At 41.9% G+C, this 19,474-nt stretch overlaps 1 protein-coding gene across 2 annotated transcripts in view; it reads right to left on the minus strand.

The window, feature by feature from the left end:
• LOC134350422 (regulator of G-protein signaling 7) overlaps positions 1-19,474 on the minus strand; it is a 514,008-nt gene that overhangs the window by 81,061 nt on the left and 413,473 nt on the right. For both annotated transcript variants that reach the window (XM_063055597.1, XM_063055598.1), the window contains exons 7-8: positions 8,517-8,581; positions 500-576 (exon numbers count right to left, since the gene is read on the minus strand). In XM_063055597.1, coding sequence (XP_062911667.1) covers positions 500-576; positions 8,517-8,581 — 142 coding nt within the window. The remainder of the gene's footprint in view (positions 1-499; positions 577-8,516; positions 8,582-19,474) is intronic.

The raw sequence follows: 19,474 nt of genomic DNA on the forward strand, positions 1-19,474 counted from the left end.
GATTGCAGGACATTGAAACTGCTTCCAATGAAGTTTATGAAGGAGGAGACAGCCACGGTGGTGGCATAGTGGAGTAGCCAGTAGAGCCGCTGCCTCAAAATGGCAGAGATCCATGTTCAATCCTGCCCTTCGATACTGTCCGCGTGAAGTTTACACATTATGTAACTGTGCGGATTTCCTCTGGGTTCTCCAGTTTACTCCCACATCCCATGGACAAGTCACTTAGTAGGTTAATTGGCCATTGCAAGTTATCTCTGGAGTGTGGGTGAATGGTGGAAGTTAACAAAAATGTAAAGAGAATAAACATGGGATTAATGTAGTATTAAAGTAAATATGGTTGATGGTTGGTACAGACTTGGTGGATTGAAGGCCTGTTAATATGCCGTATCTCTTTAAGGCACTATAACCACTATATCAGTGATAATGATTAATATTTCAATGCTGGTATCAACTATTTTCAAGCTCGTAATATTATGAAAAGAAACTGCCTCAGACTCACTTTGCTTGGGCTTCTGCTTGCATGAAGATAAATTCCCATTTTCGAGCAAATGCTCTTTGTAGACGAGCCAAACTCTCCTAGAAGTTGAACATTCTATATTACATTTGAGCAGCCAACATCCATGACCATTAAAATATTGAAATAAGCACAGTTGCCTCTGTGTCAGCTCATGAGTTGGAGGAAGGCAAGGTTAATGTCACAACTTGCTGAATACAGGATTTACTTTACAGCAAACTCTACTTACTTAACAGAATCCACTTCAACCAAATCTCTAGCAAAAAAAAACTCATGACAGAAACAGTACTGAAAGCGCCTGATAAATGTAGAAATATGGCATCATTAAAACACAATGAATGGAAAACTATTACGTTATAAAAATAGATTACAACCCCAGTAAACTCCATTGACAATCTGACTAAAACTTGCTCTTAACCAAAATTTGAGGGTAGTCAAAACTATTGATTCAGTTCATTAATATAATGACAAAGTTTCAATAAAGCATAAATTGCCATGAATACAAATATTTTGCCTGCACAAAATGATGCTGTATACTTCCCCATAAATTACATACATAATAAAATCCCAGTCTCTTCCAGAAGTACAGTGCCGAGACAAGACTGAAAGAAGAATTTACCATTCATTCTAGCCAGATCTAGAAACATCAATCTGTAAGCATATCTCAGCTAAGGGAACGTTCCTATCCATTCATACCTATAATCACTGTTTTTTACTGACTTCACATCCTGATAATGAACAAGGCTAGTCCTGTTGTATGGAGGTAGGAAGATGTTTGTATTGTAACAATTCTTTAACTACAGGTGGAGTTTTCTGTTTTTCACCAGAGGTTCTGGAAAGGATTACCAACCAGCTACAGTATTCCAAACTTCCACAACTCTGCACAGTACAGTGGAAGTACAGAAAAATATCATTGAATTGTTTCACAATACAGTAAAGGTAAAAGTCAGACACACTGCGATCTGGTCTGATCTTTTTCTTTACCTCCGGGCACAGCAGTGATTCCTGGGTGGCTTCTAACAGTAGCAAACTGAGGATCTGGATAAACATTGTATCTCATCCCTCAGTTTCATGCAATCTATTGTTTAAGTATCAAAGTTGACCCAATTAGTTAGTGTCACAAACCTTCATTGAAAAGATAAATGAAGCAAATTGGTTTAGGTTTTTTGTGTCTTTTGAATTAAAATGTGTGTCTTTAATGAAATTACATGAGGCATAAAAGTGTTTAAATATACTTCTAAATACAGAATTTCAAAATCATTCCTAGATCTTAGATCTTAGAAAATATTTAAATGTATTTCAATTATTCTTAGATCTTAGAAAATATTTTAAAGTATTTCTAATGGTTAGAGGTATTTAGAAACCATGGAAAGTGTTTGCCAGCAAAAGCAGTCAGAAGACCAGCACATCGGTGCAGGCAATGCAGGCTCCAGATAGATGGGCTGAGGCCCAGAGGCATCATTAGCTGAGTTTCTCCAGCATATTGGCCAAGACTGGATTTCCAGCATCTTCAGAATCATGTGTGTTAAAAAAAAACTGGAGGCTGAGTTTAGTCTTATTGTAAGGTTATTCTTTTTTTTTCCTAGCCTGCTGAGTGCACATGTCTGCATAATCCTTCCGGAGATCAACTGAAATGGTATCTGCCAAATATCAAAAGAACCATGACCTCTGCTGGTTCGACAGAGAAGAACTGTCAACTATACGTATATATTAATTTCTATACGGACAAAACAGCATATCTTGTGTGAACACCTTTTGGAAGTTTTCTAAAAAAAAACAAGTTCGTTTTTACAAGGATAAATGTAATGTTTTGTTTAATTACTTCAAGTATTACAAACATAGTTAAGTTACCACATAGATCACCAACTTAGGTTAGTCGCCTCTGTGTAGATTTAGTATTGCCTCTATCCTTCTTGCATTTAACCTCTTACTGTTTATTCACAAGCATCAAACCCTACTCGCAATCACCAATCAGCCTTGCTTTGGCAGTTTTCCACAGTTTTGATTATAAGCTTATGTCCAATTCCTTGTATTCCACAGTTTTGATCATAAGCTTATGTCCAATTCCTTCCATGCGTCTCGAACTTCTCATATCTCCCCACCAACATGAGGAACCCCGGCATCTGCTGCTGCCGGGTAATTACTCAGAATTGTATTTTCAAATATCGTCTTTGATCTTATATTCACCACAAAACTTTCTGATCTGCTTATCTGCTGAAATCCTCTCACACCTTCAGATACAGTGCTCAGTAAAACCTTTTACTTTCTTTTCAGCCTGGATATCTCCCCTGATACAGTGCCCAACTTGTCTTCCCAAAAGACTCAGAAATGAGCATTTCTGCCATATAACCACTTAAGCCACAATTCACCAGCCCTGACAGGATTTACAATGTGGTGCTGAGATTCAGTCTCCTCTCTTGAAATCACAAGCCGCTCCACACGCATCCCAGAGAGCCAATTTGGGTCCTGGATTTCCTTCATTACTTCTCTTCCTAAACGCTCACCCACCCATGATCTAATGTCACTGGAGAATGGCACAGTGGCATAGCTCGCAAAGCCGCTGCTTCACAACTCTAGTGTCTCGAGTTCAATTCTGACCTTTCAAGTGTCGGCTGTGTGGATCTAGCGCATTTTTGTCGTGACTGTGCGGATTTTCTCTGGGCTCTTCCACGTTCTAACAACGTGCAGGCTGCTAGGTTAATTGGCCATTTTAAATTGTGCCTAGTGTGTAGGTAGGAGATAGAATCTGATAGAGTTGATGGGCATTGTGGAAAATAAGATAGTATTAACAAATTGTTAATGCAATAATACATAACACTAGAAGGAAGAAATGTCAGGAGCCCCAGGACTTGCACCACAAAGTTCGGGAACACTTACTACCCCTCAAGCAACAGGCTCTTGAACAAAAAGGGGATAACTTCACTCAACTTAATTTGCTCCATTATTGAAATGTTCCCACAACTAATGGACTCACTTTCAAGGACTCTTCATCTCATGCTCTCAACATTTATTGTTTATTTATTTATTACTGTTATGTCTTTCCATAAGAGACCATAAGATATAAGAGCAGAATAAGGCAATTTGGCCCATCAAGTCAGCTCTGCCATTTCATCATGGCCGATCCAATTTTCCTCTCCGCCCCAGTCTCCTGCCTTCTCCCCATATCCCTTCATGCCCTGACCAATCAAGAATCTATCAACCTTTGCCTTAAATATGTGTAAAGACATGGCTTCCACAGTGGCCTGTGACAAATAATTCCACAAATTCATCACTTTCTGGTGAAAGAAATTCCTCCTCATCTCGTTTCTAAAAGACACTCCTGTATTCTGAGGCTGTGTCCTCTAGTCTTAGACTCTCCCACCATAGAAAACATCCTCTCCACATCTACTCTATCAAGGCATTTCTCCACTTGATTGGATTCAATGAGGTCACTTCTCATTCTTCTGAATTCTATCTGTCCTTTCTTTTCCCATTCTCCTAATCTGTCTAAGTCCCTCTGTAGCCTCTCTACTTCCTTAAGGCTACCTGCTCCTCCACCTATCTACATATCACCTGCAAAGTTTGCAACAAAGACATCAATTCCATCATCCAAATCATTGACATACAACGTAAAAAGAATTGGTCCCAACACGGACGCCTGTGGAACACCACTGGTCACTGACAGCCAATCAGAAAAGGCTCCCTTTATTCCCATTCTTTGCCTCCTGCCAATTAGCCACAGCTTTATCCATGCTAGAATGTTTCCTGTAATACCATGGGCTTGTAGCTTATTAAGCATCCTCAAGTGTGGCACCTTGTCAAAGACCTTCTGAACATCCAAGTACACAACATCAACTAATTATCTTTTGTCTATCCTGCTTGTTAGTTCTTCAAAGAATTGAAACAGATTTGTCAGGCAAGATTTTCTCTTGAGGAAACCATACTGACTAATGCCTATTTTTTCATGTACCTTCAAGTACCTCAGTAAAAAAATGACCCCATTCTCCTAACCACTGAGATCAGACTAACTGGCCTATAGTTTCCTTTCTTCTGCCTCTCTCCCTTTTTGAAGAGTGGAGTGACATTTGCAATTTTCCAGTTTTACGGAACTATTCCAGAATCTCGTGATTCTTGAAAGATCATTACTAATGCCTTCACAATCTCTTCAGCCACTTATTTCAGAACCCTGGAGTGTACACCATCTGGTTCGGGTGACTTATCTACCTTCAGCCCTTTTAGGTTCCCAAGAACCTTCTCTCCAGTAATAGTTGCTTCACAAACTTCATGATCCCTGCCACCTGGAACTTCCAACTTACTGCTGGTGTCTTCCACAGTGTATTCATTTTGTATTTGCACAATTTGATGTCTTCTGCACTCCAGTTGAATGTCCAATTCGGGTGGTCATTCATCGATTCTGTATGGTTATTATTATATAGATTTATTGAGTATGTCAACAAGAAAATTAATCTCAGGGTTCTATATGGTAATATAATTGTACTTTAATAATAAATGTCCTATGAACTTAAATACAGTAGGTGTTTGAATGCTGACACAGATTCGGTGTAGACCTCCAGGAGATGAAAATTATACATTCAGCTATTTCTTTTCTTGCCTCTCAGTCTCCTTTACATCAAATTCTCCCTCATATTTCTTCCTTTTCCTTAATCCTGGAATAGTATCCTGGGTTTCATGTAGACCTTCCCTTATGCTGCCTTCAAACTCAACATCTAGAGTGACAGGAATGCTTAAATCCTTTGGCTTAAGTTAAGTGAGTTGGCTTTTGTCTCAGGTTGCTATTGATGTAGTTTTAAAGCCTGACTTATAAATTATTTGGGGGGGGGCATGGTAGCTTAGTGGTAGGCACAACACTTTCAGTACCAGTGACCAGGGTTCAATTCCTGTCACTGCCTATGAGGGGTTTGTACGTTCTCCCCATGAATGCGTGCCTTTCCTTCAGGTGCTCTGGTTTCATCCCACCGTCTAAAGGTAGGTTAATTGGTCATTGTAAATTGTCTCATGATTAGGTTAGGATTAAGATCAGAGGCTTGCTGGGCAGTGCGCCTTGAAGGGCCAGAAGGGCCTATTTCATGCTGTGGAATAGAAAAATATAGATGATGTATATGTCCCATTCCTTTTTAACTCAACTGTTACCTGAAAGAAAAATACAGCTGAAGAAAGATCATTGAACCATAAGTTCTGATGATGAGCAGATGTGTTTTCTGATGACTTAATGTTCTAGGAAAGATGCCATTAAGCTGGAAAGAGTGAAGAGCAGATTTAAAAAGCTATTGCCAGCACTGGAGGGTCAGAGCTATGGAGAGAGACTAAACAGGTTTTAAACATTTTTCATTGGAGTGTTGGAAAATAAAGTGTGATTTTATTTTGATAAGGTACCCCATGCAAGGCTTATCGAGAAAGTAACGAGGCAGGGGATCCAAGGGGACATTGCTTTGTGAATCCACAACTGGCTTGCCACAGAAGGTAAAGAGTGGTTGCAGACCGGTCATATTCTGCATGGAGGTTGGTGACCAGTGGTGTGCCTCAGGGATCTGTTCTGGGACCCTTACTCTTCGTGATTTTTATAAATGACCTGGATGAGGAAGTGGAGGGATGGGTTAGTAAGTTTGCTGATGACACAAAGGTTGGAGGTGTTGTGGATAGTGTGGAGGGCTGTCAGAGGTTACAGTGGGACATTGATAGGATGCAAAACTGGGCTGAGAAGTGGCAGATGGAGTTCAAAGCATATAAGTGTGAAGTGGGACCCTGGTCAGATCCCACTTGGAGTTCTGTGCTCAGTTCTGGTCACCTCAGTACAGGAAGGATGTGGAAGCCATAGAAAGGGTGCAGAGGAGATTTATAAGGATGTTGTCTGGATTGGGGAGCATGCCTTATGAAACCAGGTTGGGTGAACTCAGCCTTTTCTCCTTGGAGCGAGGAGGATGAGAGGTGACCTGATAGAGGCGTATAAGACGATGAGAGGCATTGATTGTGTGGATAGTCAGAGGCTTTTCCCCAGGGCTGAAATGGTTGCCACAAGAGGACACAGGTTTAAGGTGCTTGGGAGTAGGTACAGAGGAGATGTCAGGGGTAAGTTTTTTCACTCAGAGAGTGGTGAGTGCGTGGAATGGGCTGCCGGCAATGGTGGTGGAGGCGGATATAATAGGATCTTTTAAGAGACTTTTGGATAGGTACATGAAGCTTAGAAAAATAGAGGGCTATGGGTAAGCCTAGTAATTTCTTAGGTTGGGACATGTTCGGCACAACGTTGTGGGCCGAAGGGCCTGTATTGTGCTATAGGTTTTCTATGTTTCTATGATTTCTAGAGATGCATAAAATTATGAGGGGCAGAGTTGCACACTCTTTTTCCCCAGGGTTGGAGTATCAAGAACCAGAGGACATAGGTTTAAGGTGAGAGGAGTGAGATTTGATAGATACCTGAGGGACAACTTTTTCACCCAGAGGGAGTTCTGTATACGGGAATGAGATGTTAGAGGCAAGTAAATTATAAACCTTTAAAAACTACATGAACAGGTAAATGAATAAGGATTTTGAGGGCTATGAAAATTAAGATAAAAGTCAGCTTTATTTGTCAAATGTATATTGAAACAACAAAACCTACATTGAAATTCGTCATTTGCATGAATGCCCAACATACTCGGAATGTACAGGATGCAGCCCACAAGTGTTGCTATACTTCTGGCACCAGTATACATGCCCAAAATGGAACGAGTGCAGGAGAACCTCTTTTACTTCATCCTTCCCCCATTGCAGAGACCCAAAGAGTCCTTCCAGGTGAAGTGGAGATCCAGGTGCGCATTTCTAGTCCGGTGTGTTTTGTGCCCACAATGTGGATTCTTCTACCTTGCAGAAATTAGGTTGTGACCACTTTCTAGAGCACCTTATTCACTCTGCAGAAATGACCTTCAGCTTTCACTCATCAACACTTTAAATCTACATCCCACTCCCACTCTGACCTATCCTGAATCATTCCAACAAGATGCTTAATTAACCTGAGGAATAAGGTGTAGAGTCATAGAAAGGTACAGCACTGAAACAGGCCCTTCAGTCCATCTAGTACATGCCAAAACTATTTAAACTACCTCCTCCCAATGACCTGCATTGGGACATTAGCCCTCCATACCCCTACCATTCATGTACCTATCCAAACTTCACTTAAACATTGAAATTGAGCTCGCGTGCACCATTTGTGCTGGCAGCTCGTTCCACACTCTCACAACCCTCTGAGTGAAGAAGCTTCCCCTCATGTTCCCCTTAAACTTTTCACCTTTCCTCCAGACCTTGGCAACATCCTTGTAAGTTTTCTCTCTACCCTTTCAAGCTTTTTACATGCTTCCCGCAGGTAGGTGATCAAAATTGCACACAATATTCCAAATTGGGCTTCACCAATGTCTGATACAACTTGAACATAACACCCCATCTCTTGTACTTAAAACTGACGTGTTGCCTCAGCTTTTCCAGTTCTGAAGAACTGGCCTGAAAGGTTTTTTATTACTTTATTTCCCAAAGAGCCTTGCTGAGTGTCTTCAGCATTTTCTGATTTTTTTAAAATATTTCAGCTCACACATTGGGGCTTATTATTCAAAGCAGCGTAGTGATTTCTTTCACTATATGATTGTGATTTTAATTGTTAATTGAATCCTGTTCCCTGCTGGAAGTGCTTGACCACTGTTTTGACATCTCCTGTGGCTGGGTTACTATTTGTAAAAGTTTCAATTCTTTGTTTGTTGTTTCTTTTACTCAAATTATGGAACCCTGGATGAGAAACAACCCCCAATCATTTTGCTTGTGACTCATTTAACACGCTCTTCATAACGAGCATTTGTCAATCCATTACAATTTTTAATTCCAGTGGAAACTTTTTGAAGTGTGAGAGGCATTTTCTAAAAGTTGGTATTTTAAGTACCCGAAGATGATGATATTCATACATTTCATGAGTCACTCAGTGCTTATCCAAATAGTAAAATTTTGTCCTTCAGGGTAAATGAATCAGAATGGTACTCACTGCTTCGTAATCTGCCAACTCCAACCGGGCTTTATTTTGCATTGTTCGCTTGCAGAGATAAACAGCTGGAAAAGGAAACAAAATAATTATTGCTGTCTTGCAAAAGCAAATAACTAAGAGGATAACAAGTTAAATACAGCAAACTGAGAACATCAGGTATGCAATACACATGCAAAATGCTGAAGACACTCAGCAGGTCAGGCAGCATCTATGGAAGGAAATAAATAATCAATATTTTGGGCCGAGCTCTTTCAACAGGACTTGGCCCAAAATGTCAACTGTTTATTCCCTTCCATAGATGTTGCCTGTCCTATGGGAGTTCCTTCAGTACTATGGATGGTTGCTCTGAATTTCCAGCATCTGCAGAATCTCATCTGTTTAAGATCAGGTATTGCTGTTCCTTTTTGCATCTTGTGGTGCATTGGGTGGCATGTTTGCCATTTCCTTACCATTTGTCTATTTTTTACAAGGCTGAGTTCCCAGCTCAATGGAAGGAAAACGTGTAAGGGGCCAGCCGGGTTCGAAGCCAGGACCATTTGTCTCCAAGTCCGGTGTTGATGCCACTATATCACAGGGCATGCACTGCATTAATGACACAACCGTGGCTAACAAGAGAAGTCAAAGTCAATATAAAACCCAAAGAGAAGGCATAAAGTAGAGCAAAAACTAGTGAGAAATTAGAGGATTGGGAAGCTTTTAAAAACCAACAGAAGGCAACTAAAAACATCATTAAGGTAAAGATAGAATATGAAAGTAAGCTAGCCAAAAGTATTAAAGAGGATACCAAAACTATCTTCTGATACATAAAATGTAAAAGAGATATTGGACTACTGGAAAACGATGCTAGAGAGGTAGTAATGGGGGACAATGAAATGGTGGAAGATTCATTCTTCACTGTGGAAGACACCACCAGTATACTGGAAGTTGCAGGTGCCGGGAGCATGAAGTGTGTGAAGCTACCATAACTAGAGAGAAGGTTCTTGGAAAACTGAAAGGTCTGAAGAAGGGTAAGTTACCTGGACCAGAGTTCTGAATGAGGTGGCTGAGGAGATCATGGAGGCATTAGTAATGATCTTTCAAGAATCACTAGATACTGGAATGATTCCAGAAGAGTGGAAAATTGGAAATGTCACTCCACTCTTCAAGAAAGGAGAGAGGCAGAAGAAAGGAAACTGGAGGCTAGTTAGTCTGACCTCTGTGGTTGGGAAGATGTTGGAGACGATTATTAAGGGTGAGGTCTCAGAGAACTTGAAGGCATATGATTTCCTCAAGGGAAAATCTTGCCTTGTTGGAATTCTTTGAAGAAATAACAAGCAGGTTAGATGAAGGAGAATTGGTTGATGTTATGTAATTGGATTTTCCGAAGGCCTTTGACAAGGTGCCACACATGAGGCTGCTTAACAAGTGACATGCCCATAGAATTACAGGAAAGATTCTAGCATGGATAAAGCAATGGCTGATTGACAGGAGGCAAAAAGTGGCAATACAGGGAGCTTTTTCTGGTTGGCTGCCAGAGACTAGTGGTGTTCCAGAGGTGTCTGTGTTGGGACTGACTCTTTTTATGTTGTGTGTCAATGATTTAGATGATGAAATTGATGTCTTTGTTGTGAAGTTTGCAGATGATATAAAGATACATGGAGGTGAAGGTAGTTTTGTGGAAGTAGAGAGGCTACAGGAGGACTTAAGACGATTAAGAGAAAGGCCAAAGAAATTGCATATGGAATACAATGCTGGGAAGTGTATGGTCATGCACTTTGGCAGAAGAAGTGAAAAGATTGACTGTTTTTTAAGTGGTAAGAAAATACATAAATCTAAATTGCAAAGGGACTTGGGAGTTCTTGTGCAGGATTCCCTAAAGGTTAATTTGCAAGCTGAGTCTGTGGTGAGGAAGGTAAATGCAATTTTAGTAGACATTTCAAGAGGAATAGTATATTAAAAACAAGGATGTAATATTAGACTCCATAATGCACATGTGAGGCCTTACTTGGAGTATTGTGAGCAGTTTTAGGCTCTTTATCTTAGATAGGGTGTGCTGAAACTGAAAAGAGTTCAAAGGAGGTTCACAAAAATGATTCCAGAATTGAATGGCTTGTCATATGAAGAGCATCTGATGGCTAGAATTCAGAAGAATGAGAGGTGACCTCATTGAAACCTATTGACTGGTGAAAGGCCTTGATAGAATGGATGTGGGGAGAATGTTTTCTCTGGTGGGAGAGTCTAAGACCAGAGGACACAAGCTCAGAATAGAGATGTCCTTTTAGAATGCAGGGAAAGAGGAATTTCTTTAGCCAGTGAGTGGTGAATCTGTGGAATTCTTTGCCACAGGCAGCATGAGGTCAAGTCTTTATGTACAGTATATTTCAGGCAGAGATCAATAGATTCATGATTGGTCAGGGCATGAAGGGATACAGGGAGAAGACAAGAGATTGGTATTGAGAGAAAAATTGAATCAGCCTTGATGAAATGGCGGAACAGATGCAATGGGCCAAATGGCCTAATTTCTGCTCCTATGGTCTGGCTTTATGGTCTTAATAGTTTGTTTAAACAAGTTCAATGAAAATATTTTAGAGGAGAACTCTATCTGTATTTGCAGAGCTGTGGGAATGAAACAGAGTACGTAATGGAAATACTTAGTAATTTGCAATAGGGGCACGATGAATTTGGATATGTTGTTTAAAATTAACTTGATAATGAGCATTCTAAACTAGGCTGCACAATCATTGCAACCTTGCCCCACAGGAGCCAACTGGGTATATTTACAACAATCAAATGGGACTTTAAAGAAAGTTAAGTGGTATAAATCTTTTATTTCTTCTTCTTTGGGATTTCAGTGCCTTGGCAGAAGACCTGGAATCATTTTAGATCAGTGATAGGGTTTGCCACTTACCGACAGATTACTATAGCTGAGCTGGGAATGGAATTCCTGACGAAGCTGCATTGTTGTGCAAGGTTTGCGCACTTGCTAGGTTGCGCAGAAGTTTGTGACTTTAGTTTTAGATGGAGAAATGGAAAAGAATAGCATTATGGAAACACTGCCTATATTTGGCCCATCAAACTCATTACCTGGTTCTTTCTCCACACGCCTGTGAATATTGCCACCTCCATTCCCAGATGAAAGCAGGAGCTGAATCTGCTTCCAGGGCTTTCAGGCAGTGAATTTTCAATCTCATCTATATGCAGCATGACATGCCACACATCAACCCCGGCACTCTATCCTCAATCACCTTAAATCATAAGAATATAAAAAAAACACGAGCAGGGATTGACCATTCACCTCTTGACACAGCTCTGCCTTCAATAAGAATTTCTGCTTCAACTCAACACCATTCCATCTGATTCCACTAATATCCAAAATTCCATCAATCTCATTTCAGAATGGATTCAATAACCAATCCTCCACAACACTCAGCATTCAAGAATTCCAATGATTTATTGCCCACTGAGTGAAGAACTTTCTCCTTAGTTCAGTCCTAACCGGCTTTCATGTTATTTTGAGATGATAACACTCAGCCTTGAATCCAGAATCAACATCTGAATCAGATACAGGTGACGGAGGAGCTAAGATGGTGCCAGAGGGTGGCGGCTTCAATCTCATCTGTGAAACAGCTTAAATTCCCTTCTTTAATGTCTCTTTTTCCCTTTTCAAGGTGGCTGGGATCCTGTTGAAGTCTGTGATCTATAGCTACATTCGAACTGCATGGATTCCTGCTCCCAGAGCTCACCAACTGGCCATTTTTGGTACCTCCAGCAGTGGTGTGGAAGACGTGCGGCCTCAGGCAGCTCATGTGGACCATATTACTTGCCACTGTTGCCATCTGAAGTATTGTCGGTGATCAGGACGTCGAGACAACAGATGTGACTGTCGGAGGCCTCTGCAATTGAGCGCTCTCTCTCTCTCTCTCTCTCGATGGGGGGAGAATGTGCTGTTTCTCGAGTTGGATGATCTCAAAGAAATGCCTCTTCAGACTGTAACATTGAAGCAGCGAGATGTTGGTCTCCCATCCTGCTGTGGAGGGGATGACACCTCCCTCTTCCTTGTTCGTGAGAGAAGAGAGCCTGTAGCATGTTGAGGTGCTGGATTATGGACTGTACTTTTTGATGGACCTAGATCATGGTCTCTTAGGGGGCTTTTGGAATTGCTTGCTTGGTGGGCGGTGGGAGCTGGTGCTTCCCGCTGGAACAAGTGGGGGAGGGTTGATGCTTTGCTGTTGCTTGCGTGTAAGAGGGGAAAGCAGGCTTTTGAGCTCTAATGTTTTTCCGTCATTTGTTCTTTGGGGTTTTCTTCTGTTTCATGGATGTTGGCAAGGAGTAAGAATTTCAGGTTATGTACTGTATACATTCTCTGATGCTAAATGGAACCATTGAATCAGAATGAGATTTATTGTCACTGACATAAATTCTGAAATTTGCTATTTTGTAGCAGCAGTACAGTGCAGGCATAAAAAGTTATCGTATGTCACAATAAAAAAATTAAAAAAAATACTGCAAATGATTCAGACTCAGGTTTAGTTCATTTATTTACCATATATGCATCAAAACACACAGTGAAGTTATGTCATTTGTATGAACAACCAAGATAATCTAATGATGTGCTGGGGCAACGTGCAAGTGTCACCACACATTATGGTGCCAACATGGCATTCCCACAGTGCTTGGCAAAACAACTCAGAGCACAACAAGCAACGTTCTGAAACTACCCTGCTGAGCCCTATTAAGAGTTTGTGCGTTCTTCTAAACTCCAGCGATAAGAAGCTTAGCCTGCTCATTCTCTCATTTCACCGACCTGGCATTCCAGGAACTAATTTGAGAATGCTCATTCTCTTGTTCTCATCCTTTCCACCAATGGGGAAAAAGTTTCTTCTTATTCCTTTTATCTGGAACTGAATAACGTTGACAATTTGAAAACAAAGGAATCAAATTTCCATGAGTTCAATGCTGCAATTCAGTTGGCGTGCAGTTTAATCAGGTTACCTTTTTCTGTGGACTTGCCTTCCAGCAGTACCTTGACCAGGCTCAAAGCCTGTGCCCCTCAGCTATGTGGAGTACTTCGCCATGTATTCAACCTGAGCCTGAGGCTCCGGAGGGTTCCTGTATTGTGGACGATGTCCTGCCTCGTCCCTGTGCCGAAGACGCCGCGCCCCAGCGGCCTCAATGACTACAGACCAGTGGCATTGACCTCCCACATCATGAAGACCCTGGAGAGACTTGTTCTGGAGCTGCTCCAGCCTATGGTCAGGCCACACTTAGATCCCCTCCAGTTCGCCTACCAGCCCCGACTAGGAGTTGAGGATGCCATCGTCTTCCTGCAGAACCGTATCTACGCCCACCTGGACAAGCCAGCGAGCACTGTGAGGGTCATGTTTTTTGACTTCTCCAGTGTGTTCAACACCATCCGCTCTGCTCTGCTGGGGGAGAAGCTGACAGCGATGCAGGTGGATGCTTCCCTGGTATCATGGATTCTTGATTACCTGACTGGCAGACCACAGTATGTGTGCTTGCAACACTGTGTGTCCGACAGAGTGATCAGCAGCACTGGGGTTCCACAGGGGACTGTCTTGTCTCCCTTTCTCTTCACCATTTACACCTCGGACCAACTACTGCACAGAATCTTGTCATCTTTAGAAGTTTTCGGATGACTCTGCCATAGTTGGATGCATCAGCAAGGGAGATGAGGCTGAGTACAGGGCTACGGTAGGAAACTTTGTCACATGGTGTGAACAGAATTATCTGCAGCTTAATGTGAAAAGGACAAAGGAGCTGGTGGTAGACCTGAGGAGAGCTAAGGTACCGGTGACCCCTGTTTCCATCCAGGGGGTCAGTGTGGACAGGGTGGAGGATTACAAAGACCTGGGGATATGAATTGACAATAAACTGGACTGGTCAAAGAACACTGAGGCTGTCTACGAGAAGGGCCAGATCCATCTCTATTTCCTGAGGAGACTGAGGTCCTTTAACATCTGCCGGATGATGCTGAGGATGTTCTACGAGTCTGCGGTGGCCAGTGCGATCATGTTTGCTGTTGTGTGCTGGGGCAGCAGGCTGAGGGTAGCAGACACCAACAGGGTCAACAAAGTCATTCGTAAGGCCAGTGATGTTGTGGGGATGGAACCGGACTCTCTGACGGTGGTGTCTGAAAAGAGGATGCTGTCTAAGTTACATGCCATCTTGGACAATGTCTCCCATCCACTACATAATGTACTGGGTGGGCACAGGAGTACTTTCAACCAGAGACTCATCCCACCCAGATGCAGCACTGAGTGTCATAGGAAGTCATTCCTGCCTGTGGCCATCAAACTTTACAACAGCTCCCTTAGAGGGTCAGACATCCTGAGCCAATAGGCTGGTCGTGGACTTATTTCATAATTTACTGGCATAATTTACATATTACTATTTAACTATTTATGGTTCTATTACTATTTATTATTTATGGAGCAACTGTAACGAAAACCAATTTCCCCCGGGATTAATAAAGTATGACTATGACTATGATGCTGGAGGGGCAGGCGGAACATGTGATGGAGATAGAGGGGGTGGGGCAGAGCTGTGGATTTCCCACTCACTATATCTGAATCCATCAGTGTCAGGTGAGGGACCAATGATAGAAATGTTGGATACTTGAGGACATAGGCTTAAAGTGAATGGAGAAAGTTTAAAGAAGGTGTGTGAGGCAAACTTTTACCCACAGAATGGTGCATACCAGCAATGATGTGCCAGGGGAAAGTGATGGAAACAGGTACAATTACAATGTTTAAGATACATCTAGACAGACACATGAACGGGCAGTTAACAGAGGGATGCAGCCCATCTGCAGGAAGGTGGGATTAGTTGGATCAGCATCATGGTGGGACGAAGGGCCTGTTCCTGTGTTTTACTGATTTACGTTTATGTTCTATCTTCTGTATACCAATGGATTCTGATGACTTTTTTTGCTTAATTACCAATAGAACTCTTACAACTTCTGACTGGAACGAATCCAAAAAAATCTTGCGGGAACATCCGTTGGTAATATTCTAATGAGGTTCTAATATCCTAATCTTCTCTGCTGGAAGTGCCATTTATTGAATGAGATGTCAATTTGAGTCTCTGTCTACTTTGGTATTAATGTGTACTTTAGAGATGGGTACTGAAGGATGGATTTGTTAATGACTTCTGTATTGTGGGAATGAGGCAAAACAAGAGGTTAAAATGTAATTCCCACAGCACCAAAGACAATCTGGACACAGGCCTTTTAGCCGACCAAGTCAATGCTTTCCAGTAAACACCCAGTAATGTCAATCCTAGTCTGTTATAATTATATTCGCATCAACTCCTTCTGAATTCTACCATGTGCAGACACTATGGGAAATTTACAACAGCCAATTCATCTATCAAACTGCACATGCACATCTGATCTGAACTGAGGCTGAACCTGTGGGCCTGCTCCAGGCTTTGTGTTTGTGGGCTCTGTTATGTGCTGAAATGAGGCTGAGGCTCTGGGCTTCGTTTCCGAGGACTCACTTTTGTTCTAAATGCTATTTCCTTACTTTTATTGATTGCATCTCTTCTTTCTCTCTCCTCTCTCTTTCTCTAATGGTCCCAAGAAGAACAAACAAAGTCCACACAGGCAGCTTTGGAGGTCAGAAATGAACCCAGGTCCTTAGAGGTGGGAGGCAGCTGATATACCAGCTGTGCCACTGTGCCTCAATGCCACCCCTATTTCTTCACCCAGGCTGCCATCCAAAGTTTTCCAAAGTTATCTGCTAAGTTGCTGGGTGGTAATCTTTGATGTGCTCAGCAATTCCTTAGGAAATCTCCTCTCCAAGGCAGTAGATTGGTTGTGAGGTACGCTGGGACCATTTTGGATCTGACAAGAGCTTTCTCGGAAGTTCTTACTTTGTTTTGAAAGGAAGTGCAATGGAGCTGCAATGCTTGGGACTATATATGTTTTATGGCTGCTACGCACCTGCCAAATTGGCAACACAATGTACAAGTGACCTACTTTAAACATGCAATCATGTTGTGGCGTCTGGAAATGACGTACTGGGGTGATAGTTGAAATGTGGCTGATTGAGGGCTGGATAAGTTCTCCAATTCAATAGATGCCTTGTTTTCTTGAAACTCCTCCTATCATTACATTTAAAAATTGTTGTTTGCTACAGAGGAATCAGGATAACGAGGTCAAATCATATCAGTAAAGAATATCTTAATCCATAAAAGCCATCGAATCTTGGGTCAGAACAAATACCCAACAGCACAACAATTGTGTCCCTGCTTTCATGGCCTGGCTCAGCTCCAAATTTTCTATGCATGTTTGCTCTAATTTCATTGTTACTAGGTTAAAATCCTGGAGGTCCCTAGGCCACTGCAGTGCGTGGGCACCCTCCTCAGAAGGACAGCTGTGGTTCGAAATGTTGACTCCCAACACCTCCCAAAGAACAATAATCGTTGAACACATCAACAATGCCCACATTGCAGGAAAGAATATTAAAAATAAACATTTGTTTAAATGTTGGTAAGTGATCTAGCTCTGATATTTACAGTAATAACAAAAAACTAACCACATTTTTGAATTGAATTTACTTTGGAATATTGGCCAACTGTAATTACTACTAATTCTTTCCCATATTTAATGGCCTTCAGCCATTTTGTACATAAGAACTGAAAAGGCACAGTCTATGCAATGCGGGAAGAAGTTGGAGCACCTGGAGGAAACCCATGTGATTACAAGGAGAACATGGTGGAGAACATGGTGCAAAACAGGTGGCAATAGTGGCACAGCAGTTAGCACAAGAATTTAAAGTGCCAGCAATCAGTGATTGGGGTTCAATTCCCACTGCTGTCTGTACATTCCCACCCCCCCCCCCCGTGACCGCGTGGGCTCCCTCCGGGTGCCCCGGTTTCCTCTGACATCCCGAAGGTGTACGGGTTAAGGATAGTAAGTTGTGATCATGCTATGTTGGCGATGGAAGCCTGGTGACACTTGTGGGCTGCCCCCAGCACATCTTTGGAAAAAGTGCCATTGCCCTACCATGCCCATGTCAAACATCACACACCCATTCACACAAATCCCATCAGCTTCCTCTCAGATTCCATCATTCATCTATCTGCAAAGGGAGATTTCTGGTGGCCCACCAACCCATGCATCCTTGCGATGTGGAAGGAATCCAGAACAATTAAAGGGGAACCACACAGTCACAGGAAGGACGTACCAATTCTGCACAGGTAGATTAGAACTCGAATGCTCAGGTGTGTGAGGAGGTAACTATATGAGCTATACCACTGTGCTGCCTAGTGGAGGGGCCGACAGTGTCTCACTTGTTTCTACCATCTGCATGGTGTCAACAGACTTCTGCTGAATCACAAAAGATCGTTTGGATTCTGAGTGGCTGGCACATGCAGAAAGCACCTCAATGTGATCGACAGTGTGTTCAGTCTCCATAGATCCAAGTTAGAAGAACAAGGCTTAAAGATGTCTGGATATGAGCAGCAATGTAGTGCTGAACATATTACAGCAAAAACACTGGCTCAGACTAGATGGATTCGACAGATCATTTTCAATGTGTGCTTTCCAAGGAGTTTACCACTGCAAGAGGAAACAAATAACTGCTTTACAACCAAACAAGTACAGTAATTAATTTGTCATAATTTTAATGTAGAAAATATGGTAATCAAAATTATTCACATTAAGATCTCACAAATAACAATGCAGTAAATGAAAGCATGAATCTTGCCAAGACGCCTGCAGCCATGAGACCAGTTAAGGCTTCAGAAATAGCCAAAGGGACAAATGCTTAATGTCCATCTACTATTGTCCATCAGTGCAACCTTAGATTAGATGTCTCCATGATGCAGAGATAAGGAAGTTAGGGTAAATATGTCATAGTTGTTTTTAAAAGCACCATGGTATATGTATTGGCCTACAGCTATAACACCTTGATAGGCAAACAATTGGCAGAGTTCTCAACCATACCTGCATCATATCCTACACATCTGCTGTCATCCTAAGCAGAACAAGGATAGAATTTCCTTTGTCCTCAGTTTGCATTCCACCAGCCTCCACAGTTGATGCAATTACTGAAAATGATAAAAGGAGGCCACTACCTCCTCATCTTCTTCCTCTTCGCTAACACCACACCCTTCTGCAGCAGCATTCTGAAACACCTGGTCCTCCTGCAGAGCACAGCTTCACCCTATTAACAAGAATCTTCTCCTCACTCCATCTTCCCTTATCATTTCCCTTTTGTCTCAAATCAGAAACAGTTCCACATGGAACAGAAACAGTTTACCTTTCAGGTCCAGAACTCCCTCGTAAGAAATTTCTGCAGATGCTGCCTGACCTGGTGAGTGATTACGGAATTTGCTTGCTTCTACCTCCTTCCCAAGATCCACAAACCTATTTGACCTGGTAGGTCCATTGTTTCTGCTTGCTCCTGAACTTGTATCCATGCCTACCCTACGGAACTGTCTGCTTTTATTTCAAATTTCAAGCTCTACAGCGTTTTTCCTGTTCTTGCATTAATTTAATGAAGCCCAATATCAACTTAAAGAATGGCAACCTCACATAATATGGTCCTCAGGACTAGTAACAATAAGTACCACAATTTCAGATACTCCGCCATTCCAATTCGTATAGAAACTGGTGAATTCTAATGAAAGGTCATTAATCTGTAACATCAACTCTGCTTCCCTCTGATAGTAGGGGCTGCCTGATCTTCAGAATATGTATAGCATATTCTGTTATTTTTATTTCAGATTTCTAGCTTCTGTAGTTTTTGCATTTGGCACTTATCAGACCTTTAACAGAAGACATGTTGTCAAGACAAAGGATGAGTGAAACTGTTGCATCTGACAGCACTAGTTTGCACATGCTGGGTAGGTTTCCATGCAGATCTCAGCAGTAATCTGAATTTTTTTTATTGCAGCTTCTATGTCTTATCAATTCCATTTTAGCAGCAGGTATGAGGCAATCTTAACCTTTA

The sequence above is a fragment of the Mobula hypostoma genome, chromosome 8, assembly GCF_963921235.1.
Source record: "Mobula hypostoma chromosome 8, sMobHyp1.1, whole genome shotgun sequence".
NCBI lineage: Eukaryota > Metazoa > Chordata > Chondrichthyes > Myliobatiformes > Myliobatidae > Mobula > Mobula hypostoma.